General features: G+C 42.2%; 1 protein-coding gene across 1 annotated transcript in view; it reads left to right on the top strand.

Moving 5' to 3' along the window:
* The first annotated feature begins 8286 nt into the window (after positions 1–8286).
* LOC121930824 (snaclec purpureotin subunit beta-like) overlaps positions 8287–11401 on the top strand; it is a 25648-nt gene continuing 22533 nt past the window's right edge. The window contains exon 1 of the mRNA XM_042467724.1: positions 8287–8353. Coding sequence (XP_042323658.1) covers positions 8287–8353 — 67 coding nt within the window. The remainder of the gene's footprint in view (positions 8354–11401) is intronic.

Genomic DNA, 11401 nt, shown 5'->3' with positions numbered 1-11401 from the left:
GTGACTGTGCCTAGGACTCAGGGTTCAAATGCCCACTCAGCCATGGGTGAATTGGGCAAGTCACACTCTTATAGCCTCTATGGAAGGTAAAGGCAAATCAACCTGTGAATAAATCTTGCCAAAGAAATCTGGTGTTAGATGGGAGACCTGGGTTCGAATACCTTCAGTTCAGGCCTGGAAACTCGTGGGTGACCTTGGGCAAGTCACACTTTTCAGCTCCAAAGGCAAACTTCCTTGGAATAATCTCTCCAGGAAAACTCTTCCACAGCTTTGGCTTAAGATCTCCACAAGTCAGAAATGACCGAGGCTTCATCTACACTGCAGAGTGAATGCAGTTTGAAATCGCTTTAATGCCGTGGCTCCAGGCTATGGAATCTGAGATCTGTAGTTTGGTGAGACATTTAGCCTTCTCTGTCAGGACGCTCTGGTGCCACAGAAACTACAAATCCCAGGTTCCCTGGATGCAGCCATGTGCTTTTAGGGATGGCATCTCTCCTCTAATGCACTTCGGAGTCAGTATGAGCTGGATGAGGGAAAAAAACTCGTTTGAATCCAGAGAAAACGGAAGTGCTCGTATAGGCTCTCCCGGTCTGGGTAGTGAAATTTGTCCACCTGTCCTGAATGGGGTCCCGCTCCCCTGAAGACTCAGTTCGGCTTTTGGGGTGCTTTTGGACTTGCGTCCAGCTGACTTCGGCTGATACACCAGCTTCGACCCTACCTGGGCGGGGCCTTGAAACGGTAGTACATGCTCTGGTAACCTCTCGGTTGGATTTCTGCAATGCGCTCTACATGGGGCAACCCTTGTACCAAACTCGGAAGCTTCAATAGTGCAAATATGGCAGCTAGGTTTGTCACGATGTTCAAGCTGACCATATAACACCAATTTTGCAAGATCTCCATTGGCTGCTGTTTATTCCGGGCACAATACAAGGTGTTGGGTTATTAACCATAAAGCCCTAAATGGCTTGGGCCCAGGTACTTGGAGGACCGCCTCTCCCATTAATCTGCCCGCACACTTAGGTCAGCCAGGAAATTTTTGAGGATCCTGATGGCGGATAATGTCAACCTCGCAAAGGGCCTTTTCCATCTCGGCCCCTGGATCTGAGACATCCTTCCCGATGAGCTCCCTCCACCACCTCCCTGGATCTCTTTAAGAGACTCAAGACCTTCTTGTTTTCACAGCCTTCCCCGATGCTCCTTGATATCATGTGACTCCCCCCTATATGTACTGTATTGTCGACTGCCACTAGCTAGCTTGGATTTGATGTAATGGTTTTAATTTGTATAATTTAATGTTTTTATTGAAGTTTTATTTATGTATTGCAATTTTTAGTCTGTATTTGTATTTTGTTATTGCATTTCTATCTGTACACCCTTTGATCACTGCGGAAAAGTGGTTTATAAATAAAACTTATTATTATTATTATTATTATTATTATTATTATTATTATTATTATGTGCAGAGAGGCAAAAGTCTAGAAGGCACACAACCAGCAAAGAAACAGAATGAGTGCCACGTAGGAACTGAGCCCTTGAAATCCAGAATGACAGGTGGACAAGTTGGAGTCTGGCAGACCCATGCGCGCCATTCCAAAAATGCCTTTTAATGTACCTTGAAGTACACACAGTCTCTTCTCCTAATCTGACCCATAAACCTCCTCAGTTCAGCTGGAGTCTCTTCCCCCTGGTGTTAGGCAGAATGAATATTTATCTGCCTCCTCCATTTCCTTCTGATCCATCAAGGCTCCAAATGCCTGCTCCTTCTAGTGCACTCTCAAGGACCTTCTTGTTGGTCCTTCCTTCATTAAAAAGAAAAGAAAAAAGTATTTCATAGAATCATAGAGTTGGAAGAGACCGTCCAGCCCAACCCCATTCTGCCATGCAGGAACTCTCAATCAAAGCATCCCCGTGACAGATGGCCATCCAGCCTCTGCTTAAAGCCTCCAAAGAGGGGACTTTCATCACCTCCGAGGAAGGAGTGTGTTCCACTGTCAAACAGCCTTACTATTTCTGCTCTTCAAAATCAATACAATCAGCCCAAGTGTGCAGAGGTTCTTTCTCCACGGATTCAACCATCCGTGGCTTGAATTTTAAAAAAAGAAACAAGTCCAAAAAGCAAACACTTGATTTTGCCATTTTACTCATCATGGTCTGTAATGTCTACTATGGGACCTATTGACAAGCTCAGTGCTTGCCTACAATGGGACTTGAGCATCCATGGATTTTGGTCTCCCTGGCGGCTCCTGGAACTAAACCCCAGAGATACCAAGAGTCCACTGTAATAATAATAATAATAATAATAATAATAATAATATAATGTGCAATTGTATTTATTTATAGATGTGATATTATGGGGCATCCTAGAACCAAACCTCAGTGGATCCAAGAGCCCAATGTATCATGATGATGATGATGATGATGATGATGATAACATAATTTTTCCCATTGTATACAATGGGACTTGAGCATCCACAGATTTAGTATCCATGGGGATCCTGGAACCAAACTCTATGGATGCAAGGGCCCACTGTAATAATATTAATATTAATATACCCCATTGTATTTAATAAGGCTTGTGCATTTATTGATTTTCATATTCACAAAGGCTCCTATAATAATAATAGTATAAAATTTATTCACACACGCTTCCCCCGCAGGATGAGGCGGCTTACAACATCAATAGAAACACAATAGACTACAGCATACAATTAAAAATGCTTCCCATTAATTCCCTCCCCTCAACCATTCTGCAATAAAATAACAATTAAACAATCACTAGAATTAAAAGAACTGAAAAATTGGAAAATGGAAATAGTCAAACAATGGAGCCAGTATAGACAAAGGAATGGGCGTTTTTGTGTTCTCTGCGATGATCTGTGTCCATGCGGCACCGGGCGACTTATTCAGGGAAGGCCTGTCAGAAGAGATCCGTCTTGACAGCCCTTTTGAAGCTGTCAAGATTCGTGATGTTCTGGATCTCTTCCGACAGGCCATTCCATAATTTGGGGAGCGGCTGATAAGAAGAAGGCTCTCTGGGTCTTTATTGGTTGTGGAGTTTTTCCCAGGAGACCTAATGCGCAGGTGGATTATATGGAAGGAGGCAATCCACAATAAGTTTGACCCAAGCCATGTAGGGCTTTAAAGGTCATAACCAACAACTTGTACTGTGCCTGGACAACAATGGCAGCCCATGAAGAGATTTTAAGATAGGAGTAATGTGGTCGCCTCTAGCTTTCCTGGTGACTGCTCTGGCTGCCATGTTTTGGACTGATTGAAGTTTCCGGAGTAGGCACAAAGATAGTCTCATGTGAGAGCATTGCAGAAACCGAGTCATGAGTTATCATGCATGTACCACAGTTTCCACATCCCTCTCTTTCCATAGACTTTGGAACCCACAGCGGTCCTGCAACCAAACCCTAGCGGATACCAATGGCCCAATGTGTAATAATAAATAATACCCCATTTTATAATGGGACTTGAGCATTTATGATTTTGGTATCTATGGGAGATCCTGGATACCAAGACCCACAGTAGTAGTAGTATTATAATAATAAATAATAATAATAATATATAATAAAATTTTATTTTACCCGCCTTCCAAATAGATCAGGGCGGCTTACGAATGCCCGTGTGCAACATATACAAATTAAAAACAGATTAAACAACAACAGTCCATAAAAACAATAAAAACAATAAAAGACCCCTTAGCCCACCTCACGGCCCGAGAGAGGAGGGAGGCCCACAGGATGTTTAGTCGGGGAATGCCTGATAAATAGGAGGTTTTAAGTCCCTTCCTAAATTGGGCCAGGGTGGTAGTGAGCGAGCTCTGTGGGGAGCGTGTTCCAAAGGGCTGGGGCAGCGTGGAGAAGGATCTTCTGACCGTAGCGGCCAACCTTGCCCCAGGCATTCAGAGTTGCTGCCCAGATGTTCTGAGGGTGCGAGGCGGAATGTACGGGGAGAGACGGTCCTTCAGGAATCCTGGGCCAAGCCATTTAGGGCTTTATTGTGATAACACGCCTTATATTTAAGTAGTAGAAGTAGTAGTAGTAATAATACCCATTGTACATAATGGGACTTGGTTTCCATGGATTTTGGTATCCACAATGGGTCCTGAACCAAACCCCAGCAGATACCAAGGACCTACGGTATATGAATTCTTTCAGGAGTTTTCCACTCTCCATTTAAGTGATTCCCCTCTTTCTCTTTTCACTTTTTCTTTAGTGCCCAGAGCTGAACCTTGGGTTACAAAAGGCATCCAACTAAATGAACCATGAGTTACGTTCCTACTTTTGTGAGCAGTATATTCTCAATTTGTGGCAGCATCATCTTTGGAGGAATTCTTTGAACCGTTTGCCTCTCAAGTCCCTAAAGATGTTTCACAGTTATCTCCCCATCAGTACTAATTCCCCAGGCATTTTACTTCTCCATGTTCAGCTGTTCTAGAAAGCAAAGGTGAACTTTGAAGGTTGTTGTTCTTTTTGTTTGTAAAAATAAGGCCACCACGTGAAGAAGCAAAAATCTGTAGGTGAGTAACATGGGTCCATTAGGCTGGAAGAAAGCTGAATGTAGGAATGGATAATTTGGTCATTCCGGTTCCTTTATGCTTTGCTTACTTTAGATATCTATTTGTATGGCATTTGTGCTGAACTGAATTTTGTGCATCGAAGGCCTTCTATGCATGGTCAATAACTCCATTACTTTAGCTTCAAAGTTCTAGATGCGTTGTGTGTGTTTCTCTGGTCAGTCCAAAGTTTTGGGTTTGTGGGTTTCTCTGGTCAGCCCAGCTTTGCTCTGAAGATGGCAAAGCATAAGAAGCCCCATCAGGGTGACCAGATATCCTAAACTGCAAAATGAGGATAAGGCACTGCAAAGTACAGGAACTCCAAGAAAAATGGAGAATGACCAAAACAAAACCAAAACGCCATACAAGTAATATAAATTAGAGTGAGACATTTGGAATTCTCCTGGACAGAAGGTTGAAATGGAGGGATTGCCTCGGAAAGGAGGATATCTGGTCACCCTGCACTCTGGTGTTAAACAGCTACTGTGGGGTTTTGTGACCACAACACACTACAAATCCCAGGATTCCATAGGATGAGGCCATGACAATTAAAGCAGTGTCAAACTGCATTAATTCTGCAGTGTGGCACAGCCATAGTTAACCCAAGAACTCCTAAAACACTTGGGTTTTTCTTAATGTGTTGCTGTCAAGCTGAGTGACACTTTTCATCTATTCGTATATCTAATAATTACTGTCTTCACTTTTACACGGTCGAGTTGATTTTCTTAGACTGATTAATTTTACAGATTGAAATCTGCCCATGTCATCTTAACCAGACTAAAGATCATGAATCGCATCACTCAAACTACTGCACCATGGTGGCCCTTACACAGCTATCTATCTAAGCACTTTTACGCTTCTGGTCTGAATTCAAGGTGACTATGATCCTGGAAACTCGAAATGGCTCAGTATCTCCATCCAGGAATCTTGGGGTTTGTGATTTAGTGTGGCACCAGAGCTCTTTGACAGAGTAGACGAAATATATATCACAAAACTAAAAAACCCAGAATTCCATAGCATTGAGATAGCCTCCATGAGAGCAGACCAAGTAAACCAACTGTTGAATAAGAAGTCAATCCTCTTCATTCAATGGCTCTACTATCTTTGGAACTAGCAACTGGATTAGTTGTTAATCCCAGTGATGACAAAGGGACTGTACAGATGGGTAGGAAGCAGTGGCCAGATGACATCCCTTTCTGCCCCGTGGCAAACGCACATCGCGGCACCAATCTGGCTTCCGCAGAGCACAAAAAGGACCCTTTTTGTGCCCATGAAGGGGTGCCGTAGCCGCTCCCACGTGGCTTGATGATGCCCCTTTGGCACAGCACTGTTTGGGCGCTACACCAAACGGGTGTCTTCATGGTGTGCACCATCTGAACAGGTGTGCACCAAGATGGCACCCAGGCCATGGTGAGGGCTTTCAGCATGGGGACGCTCAGCCCTCAAGCCACCCGCAGGACAGTGCTTTTTGCCCATCTGTACCAGGCCAAAGTTTGAAATGAAGATATAGATATCATTATAGGTTTTTTGAGTAGTGGTTTTAGTATTGGATTATGACTGTGGAAACCAGGGTTTGATCCCCTACTCAACCATGAAACCTATGGGGTGACCTTGGGAAAGCCACATGCTCTCAGCTTCAGAGAAAGACCATGGCAAACTTCCTCTGAAAGAAATTTGCCAAGAAAATCCCATTATAGGTTCTCCTTAAAGAATGACTTGAAGGCACACAACAAGAACAACAATACCTTGGTTGACATTAATCAAAATGGAGACTGTAGTTAACTGTCTGGCTATGGTCCATTAGGAGAAGACTAGGAATCGGAAAGAGAACCCCGAAGGAACTAGACAAGATCCTGATGTGTAAAGATATATAATTGAATACTAAATTTGGGATTGTCAATGTCATTCTATTTCCCATTTCTGTGTATTGTCATGAAAGCTGGACAGTGAGGAAAGACGATAGGCAGAAAATCAACACACTTGAGATGTGATGCTGGAAGAGACATCTATGGATACCATGGACCAATATAAGGACCGATAAATGGGTCGAAGAACAAATCAAGCTGGAACTCTTCCTAGAAACCAAGATGACTAAACTGAGGCTGTCGTATTTGAAAGATGGCCATCCAAGCTGTTTAAAAACCTCCAAAGAATGAGATTCGACCACTATCCAAGGGAGTGTGTTCCACTGTCGAACAGCTCTTACTGTCAGGACGTTTCTCCTAATGTTGAGGTGGAATCTCTTTTGCCATAGCTTGAATCCATTGCTCTGGGTCCTGTTCTCTGGAACAGCAGAAAACAAGCTTGCTCCCTCCTCAATATGACATCCCTTCAAAAATTTAAACAGGGCTATCATATCACTTCTTAGCCGTCTCTTCTCCAGGCTGAACATCCCCAGGTCCCTAAGTATCTCCTCATAGAGCTTCATGGTTTCCAGACCCTTCACCATTTTGGTGGCCCTCCTCTGGACACACTCCAGTTTACTAACATCCTTTTTGAATTGTGGTGCTCAGAACTGGACACAGTATTATTCCAGGTGAGGCCTGACCAAAGCAGAATAGAATGACACTATTACTTCCTTTGATCTAGACACTATACTTTTATTGTTTCAGTGTAGAATCGCATTGGCCTTTTTAGCTGCCGCATTGCACCGTTGACTCATGTTCATCTTGTGGTCTACTTGGACTCCTAAATCCCTTTCACACGTATAAGTCTCTGTAAGCCAGATGTCCCCCATTCTATACTTGTGCATTGCATTTTATTTTTCCCCCCTAAGTGCAGTACCTTACACTTCTCTGTGTTGAAATTCATTTTGTTAGCTTTGGCCCAGCTTGCTAATCTTCTTTGCTGGGTTGCTGCTCAATTGTGTGGGAGCTTTTGAATGAAAATGATGTGTGGGCGCTTTGTACTTGAGCCAGTATGCTTGCAGGTTGCAACACATTGACACACAGGTATGTCATTTGGTGCCCACCTTTTCTATATAAATGTCCCAGGAGTTTTTTGTGTGCCGCCATCACTTCACAAAAGCAGAGACAAGAAGACAGGAACCAAGCTTCTGGTAGGAATATAGACACACAACCCCAGGGCAAACTCATCATTTGGACTCCTCTGTGACTGTGACTGAGGACTTTATCACACAGGGACAACTGGAAGTATAAACGGGGACTATTCCATGAAAATGGCGCATTCACAAGATTTTCAGACATTATGATTAAACAGCCATTATCCTGGGAATATCCCAGGAATATCTCACAATTGCAATAAAGCTTTTCACATGACATTGCATTGAAAAGCAATGAAAGTTCCATTAAGCCCTGAATAACCTGGCAATAAACAGCAACAAATCATTCATGGGAAAATCCCAGAAATGCTTTCTTGCTGTTTATTGCCTGGTTATTCCCTGGTTATTCTCGGGATAATGGCTCTTTCACTGCTTTGCGTCTGAAAATCTAAATTGCAACTCAATAGTAACAGCGTGATTTTCATGGGATAAACCCCATTTAAACTTTCAGTTTTCCTCCGTGTGAGAAGGTCGTAAGAGAGGGTGACTTGTACATTGTGGGTTTCTATGGCTGAATGGGGATTCAAAGCCTGGTCTCCCAGTATCCTGGTCCAGTGCTCAAACCACCATCTCAAATTATAAGCCAGTAGTTAATTTTAATTTAGCAACAAGATTTGCTGCAATGGGTTCTACCATCCCTTTTATTCTTTCTGCAAAGGTATAGATGGAGCTTGAAACATGCCTCCGCTTCTCCCTTTTCGGCTTCCTGATCAGCAGCTTCTTCTTGCAAGGTAAGTCTCTGCTGGGATTTTCATAACTGAATTTTCTGTGCAGGAAACACATTTTTTGAACAAACAAACAAACAAACAAAAGACCGTTTCATCTAAGCCTTGCCTTTTTCCCAAGCTGGGACCCCAGATGTCTTACAAAACAGAAATTACTACTAAAAAATATAGGGTGTTTAAAAATGCAAAAAGGTGTGATTAAAATAGTATTAAGGCATCCACAGAATTTAAAGGATAGAAGCATAGTACTTTACGGCACAAGAAAAAACAAGCGAAATGGGTCAGGGGCGTAGGGACTTTCTCATTGCTGCTCCACATGCCCTCATAGCACTTCCATTCTCTTCCTCAGGGAAGACTACTATATATATACTCATGGATAAGTCTAGAAATTTTAGTCAAAAAAGTGACCCCAAAAACCTACCGTAGGGCAACTAATCCCCAGGTCAATGTAAATACTACACTTTAACTCTTACTGAAAAGGGAAGCATCCCCAGGTAAAAGGCAGGAGTACCATCTGTCCTGGAAGGACTGATCTCCTTCTGTTCTCTCTTCCATCCAGCCTTTAGTGTGAGCCAAAACAGGTATGTTTGCCATAATTTTGTACCTTCTTTGGCATTGTTTTCTTTTGTTTCCATCATTTAGATCCTTTGTTGCATGTCCCTAAGTTTTACCCTTGATTTATCCACGAGTCACATCAAAATCCAAAATTTTGCTCCCTAAAACTGCCCTCGACTTAAACATGAGGTCAACTTATAGACAAGCATATACGATAATTAGTATTATTTTAGAGATGTTTTAATCATGTAATGTTGTTGTTGCCGCTTGGCAGGTATTTACTCTTTTTATTTTATTTGATCCCTACTATGTAAAATGTGTTTAATAATAATAATAATAATAATAGACAGTGGTCAAAGCATGCCTTTTGCTGAGTGGGGAAAAGACATTCAGCAAAAGGTGCGCTTTGATGACCGTCTCTCTTTGGGACGAGAACAGAAAGGCTATGAGGAAAGTGGAGAAAGCCTCTACTCTCCCAGTCCATTTTGCCTTTCCTTTCTCATGCATTAAAGTCCATAGAGAAGCAAGAGTCGCCTCGTTTCAATGTCCGCTCAAGTGCTCCTGAGAGATGTCTCTCCATATGCTGTTTAAATAAAAAATAAATAAATACGATTTATTTATTTATTTATTTATTTATTACCTGCCTCTTTCCGTGGATTTAGGGCAGCGGGAAGTCAGTCCGAATGCAATCATGGGGTTTCACGTTATTGCGTGAGAGATGATCACACACAAATTCAGGCAATGCCATGCTATTTTCTGGCAATGGGAAGCCAGTTTGAACGCAATTCACATTCACATAAATCCGCTAAACTAGCAAATTCACATAAATGCGTTCTGGCCCCACTTCCTTTTCATTCGAAATTAAAAGAAATTCCTCACCTGTGATAAAGTCCTTCTGAGGTCGCTAAAATGAGTACCTAGATTGTTGGGGGCAATTAGCTTACACTTTGTAAATGCTTAGGGAGCGCTTAAGTGCACTGATAAGCAGTATAGAAATGTATTTGCTATTACTATTGCTATTGCTATAATGTCCCATGAGTTGAACATGAGTCAACAGTGCTATGCAGCAGCTAAAAAGGCCAATGCGATTTTAGGCTGCATCAATAAAAGTATAGTGTCTAGAACAAGCCAAGTAATAGTGCCGCTGTATTCTGCTCTGGTCAGGCCCCACCTGGAATATTGTGTCCAGTTCTGGGCCCCACAATTCAAAAAGGACATTGAGAAACTGGAGCGTGTCCAAAGGAGGGCGACTAAAATGGTGAAAGGTCTGGAAACCATAAAGCCCTATGAGGAACGACTCAGGGAGCTGGGGATGTTTAGCCTTGTGAAGAGAAGGTTAAGAGGTGATATGATAGCCCTGTTTAAATATTTGAAAGGATGTCATATTGAGGAGGGAGCAAGCTTGTTTTTTGCTGCTCCAGAGACTAGAACGTGGAATAATGGATGCAAGCTACAGGAAAAGAGATTCCAGCTCAACATTAGGAGAACTTCCTGGCAGTAACGTTGTTTGAATGTGAAACACAATCCCTTGGAGATTTTGGTGGAGTCTCTTTCCTTGGAGGTATTTAAACAGAGGCTGGGTGGCCAGCTGTTGGGGATGCTTGATTGTGAGTTCCAGCATTGCAAAGGGGGTGGGGGTGGACTGAATACAATTCTATGATTCTATTTGAACATATCTCCTTTTATGAGCCCATGAGAATGCTAAGATTGTCTGGAGAGGCAATCTCTTTGTTCCACTCAGACTATTTTGTTGGGGACATGGGAGACAGGGCCTTCTTGGTGGCTGCTCCTAGGCTCCCAAACTCCCTTCCCAGAGAGGTCAGGATGGCCCTGGCCCTACTCTTCTTTTCGAAGCTGGGGGAAAACAACTTCTGTACTGTCAGGCTTTTTCATACTGACGAGGGTTTGTTGGTGTGCAACTCAGACTTTAAGGTTTATATAGTTTTCAATATATTTTAATATTTTAAATGTTTAATGTTTTTAACTCTATAAATCATTTAATTATTTTTAGAACTTTATATTTATATCTTTTAATGCTTTTGCGTTGTTTTTAATTTATACAGGTTAAGTCTCAGAAGTCCGAAATCCAAAATATCTCCAAAACCAAAAATATCCACATGAGTGGCTGAGATACCGACTCCTCCGCTTTCTGATCATTCAGTGTACACAAACTTTGTTTCATGCACAACATTATGAAAAAAACATTGTGTACAATATGATCTTTGGTCTATGTGTATAAGGTGTATATGAAACATGAACGCATGTCATGGTTAGACTAGGGTCCCTTCCCCAAGACATCTCATTATGTATATGCAAATATTCCAAGATCTGGAATACTTCTGGTTCCAAGTATTTTGGACACAGGAGACTCAACCTGTATTGTTTTTACATTTGTTGTTAGCCACCTTGAGTCCCTATATCAAGAGAAAGGCTAGATATAAATTCATCATCATCATCATCATCATCATCATCATCATCATCATCATCATCATCATCATC

Source organism: Sceloporus undulatus, chromosome 5 (genome assembly GCF_019175285.1).
Source record: "Sceloporus undulatus isolate JIND9_A2432 ecotype Alabama chromosome 5, SceUnd_v1.1, whole genome shotgun sequence".
NCBI classification, from domain to species: Eukaryota; Metazoa; Chordata; class Lepidosauria; order Squamata; family Phrynosomatidae; genus Sceloporus; species Sceloporus undulatus.
Note: the sequence above shows the minus strand (reverse complement) of the source record. Positions and strands in the feature narration are given on the sequence as shown.